Source organism: Macaca nemestrina, chromosome 3, assembly GCF_043159975.1.
Source record: "Macaca nemestrina isolate mMacNem1 chromosome 3, mMacNem.hap1, whole genome shotgun sequence".
Taxonomy (NCBI): domain Eukaryota; kingdom Metazoa; phylum Chordata; class Mammalia; order Primates; family Cercopithecidae; genus Macaca; species Macaca nemestrina.
In genome coordinates, this window is record NC_092127.1 from 114,812,641 (window position 1) to 114,830,155 (window position 17,515).

Below are 17,515 nucleotides of genomic sequence, written 5' to 3' on the forward strand. Positions count from 1 at the left end.
GGCTGGTGGATCACGAGGTCGGGAGTTCAAGACCAGCCTGGTCAACATGGTGAAATCTCGTCTCTACTAAAAATACAGAAATTAGCTGGACATGGTGGTGCATGCCTGTAATCTCAGCTACTCGGGAGGCTGAGGCAGGAGAATTGCTTGAACCCGGATCCGGGGGGCCGAGGTTGCAGTGAGCTGAGCTCACGCCCCTGCACGCCAGCCTAGGCTGTAGAGAGAGACTCCATCTCAAATAAAAAATAAAAAATAATAAATAAATAAATGAGTAAGGATGAAGATGATAGATGTCAGAAGTATTTAGAGAGAGGAAAAAATTCTTTTGTCTTTAGCAGTTCAATGATCTGTTCAAGAAAATGAAATAAAAATATTAGCTACTGGTAAGATCTTAAGAGGCAATCTATTTATCAACTTAAATAACTATCTTTGTGACATTGTTCAATGAAAAGTGAGGTGAAATAGCTATATAAAAAGTACTAAAGTGGCAGAATGAACTCTGTAAAATGTTAGTAAATGAAACAAGGCTATGATACAATCAGCTCACTAAAATGAAACATGAGACAGTGAGATTTTTGTATTGGCACATCTATTTGTATTAAGTTTGGAGAAGTAAAAAATATTCTCTAATTTTGTAGACCTCTTGTATTCTTTTTTACTTGAGTACCACGGAGCAGAAAGATCAAAAAAAAAAAAAAAAAAAAAGAAGTGAATCACATATTTAGGCACTATTCGTTAAGAAAAATGTGCTATGTAATTAAATTATTATGAAAATAGCAAGCTGGATAGATGATAAAAGGCCTTTAGTCTGAACCAGATGAACTCAAGTTGCCCTTTAAAATGGACTTTCTGTCATAAATACTAGGATAGACCTGTTGAAAAAAATGTTGGCAGTATTTCTGGTTAATGTGGGAAGAAAAGCTATATTCGTTGACTGATTTATTTGAAATCAGATGGGGTCCGTTAAAAAATATTTAATTTGTTCTCTTGAAACACTGAACCCAAAAGAAATGAACCTGAACTTAAACAGTAATCTTTGGGCAAAAATTGCACACAATTTTGATTGCTTTCCTAAGTGTCATGTAAACACCAAAACATTAAGAAAGAGCTTCTAATGATAGGAGGATTGATTTCAGATTCACTAAAACATCAGCCTTAATGTCTTGCTTCTACCTCTAATGCCAGATGTTTGTACCTAAGTAGGTACTTTAAAATGGTTAAAATAGCTCATTTTCTGAAGCAGATAAATATTCCATAACATTCTTGTTTATGTTATTTGTATATTTTTTGTAGCTTAAAGATAAACTTGTGAAGTCAAGTAATGCAAAGATACAAGTTCTGAGTCAGTGAAGTCTAAATTTAATGATACAAATAAATATAAATTTGTAGAAATTATTTCTATTTAAGTATTTTTATCATAAAAACATCACAGAGTTATTTTAAGAAGCAAACATTCATTGAATATGTCTTTTAAAAAATCCTATCTGGTAAGAAATTTAAAGTTAACTGTTTTAGTGACACATGGGGAATAAATATGAAATGATGGTGTTTTATTTACTCATAGGTGTTTTAAGTCTCTGGAAATGTACTTTTTTTTTTTTCTTTAGCAGAATCTGATTTATATATGTTTTAGGAGCATTTATTCAACAAATATTTATTGAGAGTCTACCGTATGACTCAGTAATGATGTATCTTATTATTACTGTAATAAGATACTGTATTAGATGATGAGTGTGCACAAATGAACCAAGCAGGACCCCATAAAGCAGTATGTGCCATTTTACGTACACTCGAGAAATCCTAGTTGTTGCTCTTGCTTAGTTGGGATCCCTGCAACTATTGGGGGAGCAGGTTTGAGGCAAACAGACTTGAATTGGGTGTTTTCTGTGTATTTTGTTGATTTAGTTCACTTTGGCAAATTACTCTTTTAAGTAAAGTTGTTTTCCCAAGCATTAAAAAGTTGCTTTTTTTGTAGCCTGAATGGGTTCCAGGGAGACTCCACCTTGACCAGCTGTGCTGTGTGGTCCTCAGTCAATTCCCTTCCCTTTCCTGGGTCTGAGTTTGCTTCATCTTCCTTGTCAGCCAGCTGTGTGAGAGTCAGCGAGTCAGTGCCTGAACTTAGATGACTGTTGGGGCAGGTGGATAGACACAGTTTCTTTGTGAAAAAATGACCCCTTAACTGTCACTTGCTTATGCTGATGATTAGAGTGGAGAGATTTACACACACACAAAAAAAAGTCATGCCTCTTAGGAGATAAAAAATTTAATAAATGACAGATCACTTGCTAATCTGGGATGATTTGGGTCTCAAAGATGAGTAAGTTTTCCACAGATACAAGAAAAAAGTATTTGTGAAACTTTTAATAGAAAGCATTTATCAATAAGAAAGAAACATAAGAGAAAGCTGAAAATGTTAGTTATGATGTTTGTGTATTTACCAAAAACATGCTAATCTTGACAAGTAGGATTCAGTGGAAACCAAATGTTGTACCAGTGTGTGTCTAGGAAGAAGCAGGTGGTAGAGGAGCTAATGAATGAACTTTTATTGGTGAATATTGGTGTAGACATTATTTTAAACAGTGTTTCTCTTCTTATGGATTGAGGAGACAAATGCATTTTCTTCTGTGTTCTGCACATGTGGAAGGGGAGGGGTTACTGCTAGACCAGAAGCTAAGAACCAAACCATGATTTTGCTATTGGAAGAAAATGTCATTTATTCCCACATATACCACTAAGGAGGGAGACGCCAGCCTTGAGGATCAGGACAGACTCTTCATTTCTGGGCAATATAACACGCTTTACAGCTGAGCAGGGCATGTTTTTCATTCTGAAAGCCCTGCCCTAGGGCATTAATAGATATGAATAAATCTTTGTTTTTGTATGTTGGCAATCTGCAGAAGCTTGGATCACTGCAATTCTTTGGACCTTTTAGTATGCTTTAGTGGTGTTTGTGAACGGGGCAACATTTTACAGGGAAGATGAATGGGGTGTGTGGGGTGGTAGGCAGCACTCTCCCTGATTCTTTCTTTTCCAGTTCTCATTGCAGGTGTGGGAAGAGAGATATGGGGGTGCCTAGTGTCTCTGAAGAGCCCTCTACTCCTCTCCTTGGAAGGAAAGAGCCTGGTTGGGTCCCCAGGAATGTTGACTGAGGGTCATCTGTTTAGACCTGAACTGGTGGTGTGCTGAAGGAGCAGGCAGGATCCTTGAGCCTGGGCACTGTCCAAGACTGGGGTCTGGGAAGGACCCTCATCTGGGCCAGAGTCACAATTTATAATGGAAAAGGTGCTTTGGACTGTTATGTTGCTGAAGCATGTCACCCCAGGAACTTAGCACAGTGATAGAAACCCAGATATGAACTGGGATTTGGGTTTCAGCTCTGATCATTGCTCTTAGCAGGGTTGTGACTGTTGGCTGTTGACAGCTCTCTCTGCCTTCAGAGCAGGTATCTGGAAAGAGCTGTTCACATTCACTGTGTCCACTTCCTCACCTCACTTCTCTCCACAGCCCGTTGCAATCTGGCCTGCACTCCCACCGATCCATGGACACTGTACTTGATTGCTAAATCTCATGTGTGCCTTCACTCCTTAGTTGAGTTGACCTCTGTGCTACAATTGGACACTCCCTTCTCAAAGCATGCTCTCCTCCTTTGGCTTCCAGGACATGACACTCTCCTGGATTTCCTCCCTGCCTAGGTTTTACCTTCTTTTCCCAGGGCTCTGTCCTTAGTTCTCTGCTTCCCGGTTTCCGCTTTTATGGCCTCATAGAAGTGGCAGCAAATGGTGGCTGAGAGCTTGGGCTTTGCTGCTGGGCTGCTTGGGTTCATACCTTGGCTTTACGTGCTGCTTTCCAGCTGTCACTTAATCTATCTCTGCGTTGATTTCCCGGTTTGTTAAAATATGTTACATGCTGGTGAATCATGTCCTGAGAGTTCAGTGAATGCTGAAGGCCGCCATAAGGTCAGTGCGCATGCCTCCTTCCACGGTGCTGCTCGGAACCAATGTCTTTATTTCAGCAACACCTGAACACAGCACTTGGTGCCTAAACACTTATTGAATGGATATTTTTTTCCTTCATAAAAATCCTGAGAGGTAGCTATATAACAATTCTTATTCTTCAAATGGTGAATGAGAGACCCCAGGTAGGTTAGTGACTGATAGAACCCCATAGGTAAAGAACTGAAACTCACTCATTGACTGCAGATCATTCAGTCCCCAGCACCCTTCACGGTCTCCTGTCCTCATCACTCCCTGAGAGCTGTGGGTCTTTAGCCAAGGGCTTGTGCAAGGAAGAAAGGCATGGGATTCAGAATTCACCACTTTTCACTCCTGAGACCTCAGGAGGTCACTCGAATGCCTAAGACAGGAAAACTTAGTTTTCCCTGTCTGTTATGTAGAAATAATTATCTTTGCCCTGCCTGTCATTCATGATTATTGTAGAAACCAAATGACATAATATATTTGAGGGCACTTGTACCAAGATGGGGTATTTTAATCATCTTATAGTTGTCTTGTAATTTATAATTTAAGACGGTCTGAAGCAAGAGCTTTGCCATTTACTTAACCCCCCTCCACCTCCATAAGTGTTCAGTGGCTATTATTATCTGTTATTACATTTTAATATCAGACAATTACCAAATGCAAGTTATGTTTCCTTACTGAAAACCCTGACTGAACATGGCAAAATCTTCAAGTGGCAGAAATAAACAAAATTGTTGTGGACATTTTGCTGAAGGTCATGTCAGACTTCTGCTTAAAAAATCCCAGATCCTGTTTTTTTTTAAATCAGGTATCTCTTGAAGGTTAAGAGTACTGGCACTGTTGTGCCTACATGTATTTTAGAGTCAGGGTTACTCGTTGAGCTGACCTGTTACCTCTGTAGTTCGTTTTGAGAGAACATTGACATAGGGGAAACAGAAAGGTTAAATGACTTAGATTAGTATTTTTGGAGAGTAAATTGAAATTATAATAACTTCTATTTCTAGTGTGATTTGGGTTGGTGGACGTATTAACTTATTTGTGTCATCACTAGGTTTATTTCTTGACCATAACATTTTTTTCAAAAAGGAACTGAAAGCCCATCTTTTCTTTAACATCTAAATTCTTTACAATACAAGCTGTGGAAGTGTTTAATTTAGCAATACTGTTCTTTGGAAGTATGAAGTTAGGATGTAGCATACCTTAATTTTGTGCTCTTCGAATTTGTTTTGTAGGAAGTCTGCGGTCTTGCAGTTCTTCAGACTGCTTTAATAAAGTGATGCCACCAAGGAAAAAGAGAAGACCTGCCTCTGGAGATGATTTATCTGCCAAGAAAAGTAGACATGATAGGTATGATGTAGAGACAGTAGATCAGAATCAGTGATACATATGTCGAAGATGCACATTTCTACCTAATTTAGTATGGGTCTTCTAAGTGTGCAAATGTCAAGTGGAATATTGTTTTGGCTTTGCCAGTCAATTTTTCAAAATGTAATTATTTGATCACATTTATTTTGTGTTTTAGTTTAAAAACAAAAAAACAAATTCGGTAATTTGAATTCTTAGACGTTAAAGTTTTATCTTAATCCATTGATTGCCCAAAACTGGTGCAGAGTTGATTTCTTTCCTTTTAAAGCCTTACTGTCTGTACCTGCTGAGGACCACAGAATTGGTCTCTTGTTCTTTAAGCGGGTCTCACTCATTCACTTCAACCACAGAGCTGGAGAGATCTGCCTGTACTTAATGGTCTGTGCCTGCCCAGAATATCAGCCAAGCTGAGGTTTATTCTCACATGGATGAGAATTTGATAGAACTGTGAAAAACAAGACTCTTTAAATTGCTTCTCTTTCAGATAAGTGAACTTGCTAATTTTGATAACTCCAAGGGCATGTTAGATTCATTTATTTCAAACATCTTTATTGTTTCACCCTGAGTCTAGTAAGTAGTTTTTTCTTCCTTGTTTTAGAAACAATGAAGGAACATCATTGTCTAGTCTTTTCTGCCTTTCTCCATCTTTCCCCATTCTGGCTTTGTGGGTCACATCACTAATGGACCTGAATTTCCACATCTGTTAATCCAGGGAATTTAAGTGGGATTTTTCTGTTTCTTTCGAGCTGTGATTCTTTGTATACTACAACTCAGAGGAATAAGAAAGACTCTGAAAATGTAAAAATAATGTCACTGTTTATATCTCAAATGAATAGAAAATATTATCTAAAAGAAGCTAGTAGTGATTTAGAAAATAATCACCAGCAATCTTTAGGCCAGTGATTTTTCAACTTTACAAAGGCAGGCTACTTTGATACTTTTTTGGTGGTATGGATGTTACTGTCAGAATTGTTAAATTCTGACAATCACACAACATTTTGTGACTTTATAGCACTTAGTATTTTCTCACCATAGTCTAATAAAATATAGTATGATAAAGCCAGATTTGAAACTGGCAGTATAGTTGCAGTTTCTGAATTTCATTCTTGCCCTTTCTTTTATAAACAACTTTATTTTTATAAACAACTTTATTTACATACCATAAAGTTCATCCATTTTAAGTGCACAGTTTAGTGATTTTTATTAAGTTAACTGAGTTGTGCACACCATCACTACAAACCAGTTATAGAACATTTCCATTATCCCAGTAAGATCCCTAATCCCCATTCAGTCACTCCCAGCCCTAGACAACCACTAATTTACTTTGTCTCGACAGATTTCCTTTTTATGGATATGGTCTTTGTGTCTCGCTTCTTTCACTAAGCAGGATGTTTTTGAGATTCTTGCTTGAAATAGCATATATCAGTATTTCATTCCTTTTATTTGCTGAATGATATTCCATTGTATACTCTTGGTTCTTTTTTATGTATTTTTCAATAATTAATATAGTGTCTCCAAGTTATTGACCAGTTACAGGCTTCAAGCTGAAATAAGAATGCCTGGGCCCAGAATTAGAACATACCTATTTGAACACTTGGCCGGTATCCACTTTTGTTTCCAGGTGGTATGGCTACCTTTTATAGAAGAAATACAGAACTGCTGGTTTGCAGTTTCAGTAACTTAACACCTTATTATAACTATGTTCTTTTTTTGGTGTTAAAACCCAGAAACTAATCAGAAGTATATACTGATAATCAGGTGAGTGTCTAGATCATGAATCAGTGTTCAATGAAAAAGAATTATACAGTTGACTGTTGCACAATACAAGTTTAAACTGCACGGGTCTACTTATGTGGATTTTTTTCAGCCGAACAGAGATAGAAAATATACCATTGAGGGATGTGAAACCCCACCTGTATGGAGCACTAACTTTTGGTATACACAGGTCTTGCAGGGCTGACTGGGGGACTTGAGTATGTGCAGATTTGGGTATAGGTGGGGGTCCTGGAACCAGTCCCCTGCATAGACTGGGGAATTAACGAATATTATTTTCATATTCTTACATACTGTATAAATAAAAACTGTATTTATAAATGCTTATATACACAACTAGGTAATTTATAAATAAGGGATACAAAAATGTATATACTTACAATTTTTATATCCAGATCATCATTTTAAAGCTATTGCCTCCTTTTCCCTCTCCATGTAGGGAGTATCACCTTCCTACCTTCCTCAGCCCCTGGTTATTATGAGTATGTCATTTTTGTGGAAGGTCACACTTGCAACAGGAGGCTGCTGTGCTTCCTGATTCAGTTCTCCAGTTTATGCTGGGCTGTCCACAAGGCTAGAATCTGAAGAAAAAGGCAGAAGCTGGATTCTCTATTCTTCTGTCTCCTGAGGTTTCTAAGGTTATACTAATCAAGAAACCACCTAAGGGACGTTGTCTTTGTCAGCCTTACATCAAAGTTTATTTTTTTCCTGGAAGCTTGGACATGATTTGATGTTTCTTTTTATTTGCTTAGTGTTCTCTTGAGTTGTCTAATATTGAGAGATTCTTCCTTAGACTGTGTTCTGTGCCCAGCCTAACTTGTAAGACACAGAAGTCAGACATGAGTTGTAGGCTTATTAATTGCGGAAAACACCTTAGACATTTCTTGCCGTATCTCACCATTATTTTGTAGTTAGTTCTGGCTGGTGAGGTAGAAGGGAGTATATCAAATACCTGTTCTGCTCAGTTCTTACTGATTATTTCTTAATCAGAGAAAAACTGACATTAAGTGCTTACCACTTCTATATTAGGAGTGAATGTGTTTAAACACTGTAGTTAAAAGCTGAAGCCTGCAAATGCAGGAAATAAAATGTTTAAAGTATACTTAAAATACTGACTGAATAGATGTCTGGTTTGGGTAAAAGAATATAAATTATCTGCTACTTAAAAGAACTCAGTATCTTTAAATAACTTAAAACTGCTTTTTCAATTTCTAGCATGTATAGAAAATATGATTCAACTAGAATAAAGACTGAAGAAGAAGCCTTTTCAAGTAAAAGGTGCTTAGAATGGTTCTATGAATATGCAGGTAGGTAATCATTTGTATCATCTAAGACTGATCCTTATGACAATAAGGAGTACCTTAGAAGTAATTAAAGAATTTAAAAATGTGTACATTTCAAATTTGTGTGTGTATGTGTGTGTGTGTGTCCCTGTTAGAGGGAGAGAGGGACATAGCTTTAACAAATCACCAGATGGCCTATTTTTATAGCCAGCAGCTAAGCCAAATAATTCAGAACACTAGAAAAGAACTGAAAACATGAAATGACTTGGGAGAAGTACTTTAGATTGCTAGGAAAACTATTTAGAATGCTGATAATGGGTGATTATTGGTCAAAGCACCTGTGTTAAAATAAGCTTTGCTGCTTTGAACCCCTAGAGCAGTGAAATTTCTTTATATTAAGTGTTTCTATTTGGAAAGATCATTTGGCAGAAAACATTTGTTTTGTCACTTAAAATGTCTTAAATTTAGTCTTTCTTTTTACAACTTACTATAATTGGTTGGGTAATATAATGTTGCAACCTGGGGCTTATTTGTTATTGTGGCTTTGTGTGGTGTAAAAAAGAAAAAGAAAAAATTTTCAAACAAGCTCAAGCTGAAGACTCTTTCACCTTTCTTCTTTTTCACCTTACTTCAGGTTCTTTTATAACTTACCAACTGGCTATTCCAGCAACCTTCAGACCAATTTTCCTGTCATCAATCTCTTCTCCAGACAGCCTGCCATGTGCCACTGTTGTCTTATTTTTTTAAAACTAAGCTGAGCAGATCATACATGCATTCCTTAACAACCCCAACTGCTCCCCTTCAACCCCAACCCTATCTCCTGGCCAAAAAAATCCTTGCTATCTGCAGGATAAAAGACAGTGAACTCCCTGTGCTTTTGCCTGAAGTGATTTTCTCCACTTTTCTATCTGACATGCTCTATACATCTTTTAAACCCTTAATTAACTTAGTAGCCTTTTCTGCACTTCACAGGATAGTGTTTATAACTTTTTTTGGTTCCCTTTTATTGGTATCAAAATGAGGAATTCCCCCTGTAGCCTGATCTGGCTATTTTTCTCCTCTTCCCACCCAACCCTTTTTGTGATAAGAGCCTTGCCCCTGTTGTCCGCAGAGATTGGTCTAGGTGACTGGCACATAACCCAGGCCAGGACAGTCAGACAAATCTTCCCAGGGGTTTTCAGACTGAAGCTGGGAGGAGCATGTCTTTCTCTTCTGGTGGAGGACTTGAGAGGCTACAGTTCCGATTCCTGTAGTTCTTCTTTGGACTTTTGTGAGCTACCCCAACATCTTTCTAATGAATTCTCCGTCATTCCTTTAACAACTTTGATCTGGATTTTGTTCGCGAGGCATGGACACTAGTGCAAACACATAGATGGTTTTAGCATTTGTCTGTTTTCATGTTTACAGACAAATTAAACATGAATTTGTTTGATTCATTGAACCCGAATCTCTTGGAAACCTTTAGAATTTCTAGTAAAAGTGATTGACAGCTGGGTGCGGTGGCTCATGTCTGAAATCCCAGCACTTTGGGAGGCGAAGGCAAAAGGATTGCCTGAGTTCAGGAGTTCAAGACCAGCCTGGGCAACACGGTGAAACCCCGTCTCTACTAAAATACAAAAAAACTTGTTGGGCGTGATGACATGCACCTGTAATCCCTGCTACTCAGGAGGCTGAGGCAGGAGAATCACGTGAACCTGGGAGGCAGAGGTTGCAGTGAGCCGAGATTGTACCACTGCACTCCAACCTGGGTGACAGAGCAAGACTTTGTCTCCAAAAACCAAAAGTAATTTGACACTTTGCCAGGTATTCTGTAAATAGGTTCTGAATGAATGAAGAGCATTCTCATATTCTTATCACATTGATTATGAAGATCTCTTGCTTTCTTATATTGATTCACATTTATTGTTATGAAAATGTTTCATAAGAAGGAAATTTTAAACAAAGAAAAAGTACACTTAATCCCATCACCATAGCATAGTTATTCTGATCTTTTGGTGTACCTTCCTTTATAAGCAAACAGATTTTTTCATAATAGAAGCTAAGAAAATAGCAAGGGATGATTTTCTTCTTGTTTGTCTTTCTCTGACTGCAGAAAGGTGACATTTTGGACATAAAGATTAAGCTACATTATTTAGGTTCCTTGAAATCCCTGCTAAGTCGTTCATTTTAACTCATCCCTTAGCCATCCCTTTCTTTTTCCCCCTTTTGCTATAGCTTGTCCATGGGGAAAATCTGGCATTGGGAATAACTGAAAGCCCCATTGACATATGTTTTCATTTTGTGTATTCTCAACCACATGAACTGAAACTGTAGGTCAGTATTAGTCAAGAAAAATGAATCGGGAGAAGAACCAGTGTGACTAACAGGTTGTGCTGTAGGATGAGTCTGTGGGAGCAGGCTGTGAGACCACAGGCCCCCTAGATACCAGCACAAAGAGGGCTTATAAGTGAACTTGAGCCATGTTCATTTTCCGTAGAAGAGAGCAGGCTGGTTTGGGCTGAGGATAAATGCTGACTCCTTGCCTTTTAATCTGGAGGACACTGGAGTGGAGGGGCAGCAGGGTCCTGGTGTGTGATTATTTCACATGGATGGACCTTCAGCTCTTTCCAGCATTCTCAGTTCCACTTTGTACCTTGCCCTCTGCTTTACATGGCTCCTGAGGCCTGAGCCCAGCTCCTCCAAGCTTATGTCTGGCCAGTTAACCCCAGTCGTCCACTGCATATTCTAGAATGCAGCTTCTCACTTTCTAAAATCTCCACCAGCTCAATTTCTGATCTCCAGAAATGTAATAAATAAACCGTCCTTCGCTGGGGGCTTTTCCTCCTGTTCTCTGATTGTAGGTTTACTCCCTTTTGCACTTTGGTACTTTAGCTCTCTGTGACTTTAGAAAGGATTAGCTGGGAGGTTCAGGGGAAGTGTTTTTTTAGACCTTGATCTGAACCTGGACTCCCATTTTGTTTCATTAGAGCGAAGACAACCAGGCCGGGCATGGTGGCTCACGCCTGTAATCCTAACACTGGGAGGTCAAGGCGGGTGGATCATGAGGTCAGGAGATTGAGACTATCCTGGCTAACATGGCGAAATCCCGTCTCTGCTAAAATTACAAAAAATTAGCCGGGCATGGTGGCATGCGCCTGAGGTGCCAGCTATTCGGGAAGCTGAGGCAGGAAAATCACTTGAACCCAGGAGGCAGAGGTTGCAGTGAGCCAAAATTGCATCACTGCACTCCAGCCTGGGCAACAGAACGAGACTCTGTCTCAAAAAAAAAAAAAAAGAATGAAGGCAACCAGTTTACATCATTTATCTAATAACTTCCACTTTTTGAAATGTATCTAAGAATAATGAATTAAACCAAATACACAGGTGCCAACATTGGTTTTACAGTTATACCAAAGCTCACATACATAGGTCATAATAGTTCTACAAGTTCTGACTGTAGGCCCTTAGTCTATTTTGGATTAAGTTCTATAGCAGAATTGTTTGGTTTACCAGAAATAAAGTCAGTCATGGACAGTTGTAACAAATAATAAACTGGTCTGATAGCGAAGGAAGAGATGTTAAAAACTACCCTAGAGACCATGTGGGCCCCATTTGCCTCCGTGATGTGGCATGCTGTAATTATGGGGCCATCATGAAAAGGTCAAATACCTTTAGTTAGGGGCCCCTGCTTAAGATGGCAGGGAAAGTGGAAGGACCACTTCTTTCTGGATTATTGTCAATATATCCGCCTTACCAGATGTACCTCCAGTATCTTGTCACCTAGGGCATTTTATAGCTTATTATTTTAGATATAAGTTAAAAAAAAAACTCAAACTTCACTTCTAACCTACTTTGTGTTAGCCAGTGGCATATTTGTTAGCTTGCTTGACAGAGGTAATTACCTTAATTCTACAGGTAAATTTAGTGTAAAATGCAACTAGAATCCCAACAAATCATGTGATTACAACTAGATTTAAATGTGTGCATGGGAAAGATGAGAAGAAAGGTGTTAGGGCTGGGCGCAGTTGGTCACGCCTGTAATTCCAACACTTTGGGAGGCTGAGGTAGGAGGATCATTTGAGCTAAGGAGTTTGTGACCAGCCTGGGCAATATAGTGAGACCCCATCTCTTGAAAAAAGTGTTAAGATGGCAGGGTTATTGGTAGCATTTAAATAATGTTGATTGGCAAACTGTATTTTAACTATTTTGGATAAGATATTACTTTTGACAGTCATGCCATTGCAAATTATACTCTAAAATCTTGCTCTTCTAAAACACAGACATGTGTATATATAAGTAGTACAACAACACTGTATAAAATTGGGAAAAAAGAAAAAGCATGAATAACTTACATAACCCCTGCAAAGTATACCTCAGCAGACTTTTGTTGAGGTCTGGGGTGCAGTCAGCAGAAGCACTCTGCTCAGAGTTCATTTTCCCATGTGGCAAACAGGCAAATAAAGTGAGAAACATTATCTTTATAGTGAACATTGACAGAAAGAGACGGCGGCAGCCAAGTTGGAGGATGCACGAGGGGGAGGGGAAGCCGGGTAACACCCAAGCCCTGTGCAGAGGCATGGCAAATGCAGGCGGCTTGCTAGGCTCAAGAATAAGTTGCACAGGCTGGGCACGGTGGCTCACACCTGTAATCCCAGCACTTTGGGAAGCCAAGGTGGCCGGATCACGAGGTCAGGAGATCGAGACCATTCTGGCTAATACGGTGAAACCCTGTCTCTACTACTAAAAAATACAAAAAATTAGCCGGACGTGGTGGTGAGCGCCTGTAGTCCCAGCTACTCGGGAGGCTGAGGCAGGAGAATGGCATGAACCCAGGAGGCAGAGCTTGCAGTGAGCCGAGATTGCGCCACTGCCCTCCAGCCTTGGTGACCGAGCCAGACTCCGTCTCAAAAAAAAAAAAAAAAATTAAGTTGTACAGAAAGAGCTTTTTTAAATCAGGAAGAATAGAAACCAAAGAGATTTTTAAAAGAATTACAAAGTAACTTGCCCCCAGCTCTCTATGCAACTACTTCTCAATAAGCCATATCAGTAGATACCAAAAAGTATCTATTGCTAGAAACAACACAAAATAGGAATAGATTAATATTTCCTTATCAGAATAATTATTCTTTAATCTCACAGCCTAAATACTTTACAGTAGTAGAATGATGAAAAGAACTTTGATTCATATAAATAAATACACACATATACACTTACAATGGGATAACATAAAATGTATTAATATTAGCTAAGAAGAATGAAGTAGATATATGGGTCCTGTCACAGGAAGATTACCAGACACAGTCAGTGAAAAAGGCAAGGTGTAGAATTACAGGTACCTCACAAACCTATGTACAAATTTGAAAACTGCATTTTAGTATATATTTGCCCATATATAGCAAAAAGGTCCAGGAGGATACATGTCTATCTGGTAAAGAAAGGGAGAAGGCAACTTTCTTATTTAACTGTTTATTTTACTCTGTATCTTCTCTATTTGGATATTTTATCATGTGAATGAATTGATGTGTCGTGTGTCTAATACATACATGAATGTGCACATGTGGTTATATGCACTCTCAAACCAAAGAAAGCAGGCAATATATTGTATGATAAAATGCTAAATGTCCTATATGAGTCAAGAATGAGATAAGAATGTCCACTCTCACTACTCTTATTTGCCATTGTTTTGGAAGCTACTAGCCACTGCTGTTAGACAAGAGAAAGGAGGAGTGTAAATATTTGAAAGGAGGAGACAGAAATGATCATTGCAGATGAAATGATTAAATTACTTTACACTTGGAAGGCCAGAGAGAATGCCTGGGCAAACTTAGAAAACACTAAATAAATATGTATACATTCCATGCCTATACAATTCTATGAGATGGCTTATTTTGGGAAGTGTTGTTAAAGAAGCTCTTTAATAAATAGTTGTCTCTGCAGAGTAGGGAGGAGTTAGAGGGGGATAACTTCACTTTTGGAACATCTTTATTTTTTATTTTCAAATGAAACTGTTTATCATGTTTATGTATTAATGTACAAAACTAAAATATTACTTGGTTTTCTTCTGATAAGAAAACTAGGAATACAAAATATATATTTATATAAAAATTTATATTTTTATATTTATGTTTATACATTTATATAAAAAGGGGATAAAAGGGTACAAAATCCCAGAAAAAGTAACAGATTTGAATATATGAAGCAAAACATTGTGTAACAAAGTAGAACATTTGTGATTAAAAGGAAAATAATGGCAAGGAGAGAAAAGTATTTGCTTTGGCCAGATTATGAGGAAGGGCCTGAGTTTGAACTTTAGGGAGAGCCAAGGATTTGAAGCAGAAAAATGACATAAGACTTCCCAGCAGGAGCTTCTTGTGACTTTAATGTTCCTCTGTTAAGAACAGCCAGTCACCGTATACTTTGTGTTAGTGAAAGTCTTGTTACTTTGTATTGAAGTTACTCCTGGGCCTTGTCTCCCTTCATGGAGGGCAGGGACCATTTGCACCCTAGGCAGCTACTGCAGTGCATAGCTCCAGAATGTGTCTAGTAAATGTTATGGTAATGAAATGGATACATTCTTTTATTTATTTTATTTTTTTTTTTTTTGAGACGGAGTCTCGCTCTGTCGCCCAGGCTGGAGTGCAGTGGCGCCATCTCGGCTCACCGCAAGCTCCGCCTCCTGGGTTCACGCCATTCTCCTGCCTCAGCCTCCCGAGTAGCTGGGACTACAGGCGCCCGCCACCTCGCCCGGCTAGTTTTTTTGTATTTTTTTAGTAGAGACGGGCGCGGTGGCTGAAGCCTGTAATCCCAGCACTTTGGGAGGCTGAGACGGGCGGATCACGAGGTCAGGAGATGGAGACCATCCTGGCTAACACGGTGAAATGGATACATTCTAAGATGGTGGATTCTGCTGGACTTGGTGACTTGCTAGATCTAGAGGGTATGGGAGGATTGTAGAGCGATTCCTATATATTCTGGTATTCAGCCATTCATTTATTCCTTCATTCAGTTTTTATTGGACCAACTACTATATACCAGATGGTATGCTGAACTTGTAAGAATAAAAGAACTGCTCTTGAGCTTAGAGGGAAAGACAGATGAGCTGGGACTTTGAATGCAGTGTGCTAAATGTGTGAGAACCATTCCTAGCGTTGCGAGGGGTCACAGGACCGCCTGACCCAGCCTCTGCAGGTGGGGAGATTGAGAGGACTGCCCCTTTGCTCTCAGTCTTAAAGGTTGAATAAGTTAGCCAGGGGAGTTGGGGGAAGGGAGAGGAGGGGACAGGAAGGGGACTAGAGGAAGATAGGCAGAGACACAAAGAGTAATACCATGCTGGGTGTGTGTTCGGTGGTGGTGCAGAGTGAAGCCACATTTAAGTAGGTGTTTCTGGACCTTGATTTTTACTCATCCGGCAATATTTATTGATTCATTTATTTCTGAGAAACTTGTTTTACAGTTAGAAAGATATAAGACTGAGGAGGGAAGAAAGGCACTAGATCATAGAGAACCTTATGTGATAAGCCAAACGCTTTGGATTTTATCTTTAGGCTCTAGGGAGCCATTGAAGGATTTTAAGCCAGCATGGGATTGCGTTTGAAGTGGATCCCTTCAGTGGCTGTTTGCAGGATGGGTCAAGGGGGAAAGACTCTGGAATTAGGAAATCATGAGGAGACTGCTGTAGTTGTCAAGAATAAAGCTTTGAAAGAGCATGGTGCAGGAGAGGCACAATTAAGAAATAATTCGAAGGTAAAATTGGTAGTACACTTGATAATTGATTGGGTGTGGGAGAAAGGAGGAATACAAGATGACTCCCAGGTTTCTATTTCTGGGTGTGCCACCAGCTGGGACAGCATACCAGAGGATAAGCAGGCCTGATACGGAGAGACATTGGGCTCCATTTTAGTGAGGCAGTGTTTGAAAATGTGAAATTCAGGAGGAGTAGGTGTGAAGCAGAAGAAGAGTGTAGTTATGGCAGTTAAACAGGAGGTAGAGCAGCTAGTGAATAAAGTGGCAAGTAGTTCAAAAGTAAGGGGAAAATGTGGTCTAGAAAGACATTTGGGTAGGACCTGGGACCTTGAGTATGGTTGAAATTTCCTGAGAATAATGTATATAGCAAGCACTAGAAGAGGTTTAAGGATGAATCTTTGCACATCAAATTTAACCATCTGGGAGAAGCAGAAGAACCCATAAAGAAGCCAAAAGAAGAGAGGAAGGAGAACCAGATGAGAGAGGGTGCTTCCAGAAGCCATGGGAAGAGACAGTTTTGTGAAGAAAGAACTGCTTCAGATTTTCAGATATCACACAATGGTCAGTTAAAACAAAGACCGAATTTGTCTATTAGATTCGACATTTAGGGGGTTATCAGAGACCTTGGCAAAAAGAATTTCAGTGGAGAGCTAGGAAAAGAAGAAACCAAATTCCAATGGCTGCAAAGTGAAACGGAGATAAATTAGAGATGGAATGTGTGGACGCTTCCTTCAGGAAGAATCAGGGCTAATGCTACAACGGAAAAAGGGGACCTTACTGACTTTATCAAGAACAGAGTGATAACTTGATTTTTTTCTATGTAAAAGAAACATTTATGTTTTTTCTTATTTAGTTTTATAGAGACTATTATGTGGTTCTTTGCTGTGTTTCCAAAAATTATTTTATGTATTGAAATTGTTACCCAAGTAAGAGTTGAAGATTAAGCTGTTTTAAAGAGGAGGAATTGAATTCAGCCTTAACTTTAGACAAATGGTATATACCATATTCCAACGATTGAAGGACATGGTGATAAGTTGATTTAAATGATTGTACAAAGTAGAGTCCTTCAAAGATACTGGAATTCCAGAATACTTTTCAACTTATACTTGATTTTTTTTTTCCAAAAGGAGTTAATGGCCTTTAAGTCTTACTTGTTGACAGTATATTACTACTACAGTGGTAATAGAGTAGTGTGAATGGTCAGATTTAATTTACATAAGATTGTATTTCACAGGAACTGATGATGTTGTAGGCCCTGAAGGCATGGAGAAATTTTGTGAAGACATTGGTGTTGAACCAGAAAACGTGAGTCTAACTTACTGAGTTGGGTGAATCCGTTGGTTATTTTTCTTACTTAAATCTTTGTTCTTTAGCAAATAAATAAATAAATAAATA

The 17,515-nt window shown here is 38.8% G+C and overlaps 1 protein-coding gene across 11 annotated transcripts in view; it reads left to right on the forward strand.

Moving 5' to 3' along the window:
* Positions 1–17,515, forward strand: part of LOC105499583 (defective in cullin neddylation 1 domain containing 4) — an 82,516-nt gene that overhangs the window by 34,566 nt on the left and 30,435 nt on the right. For all 11 annotated transcript variants that reach the window (XR_011621173.1, XR_011621172.1, XM_011772214.2 and 8 more), the window contains exons 4-6: positions 5,210–5,324; positions 8,331–8,422; positions 17,355–17,425. Coding sequence is in view for 9 of the 11 variants with exons in the window: in XM_011772214.2 (XP_011770516.1) it covers positions 5,210–5,324; positions 8,331–8,422; positions 17,355–17,425 (278 nt within the window). In the remaining 2 variants the exon portion in view is untranslated. The remainder of the gene's footprint in view (positions 1–5,209; positions 5,325–8,330; positions 8,423–17,354; positions 17,426–17,515) is intronic.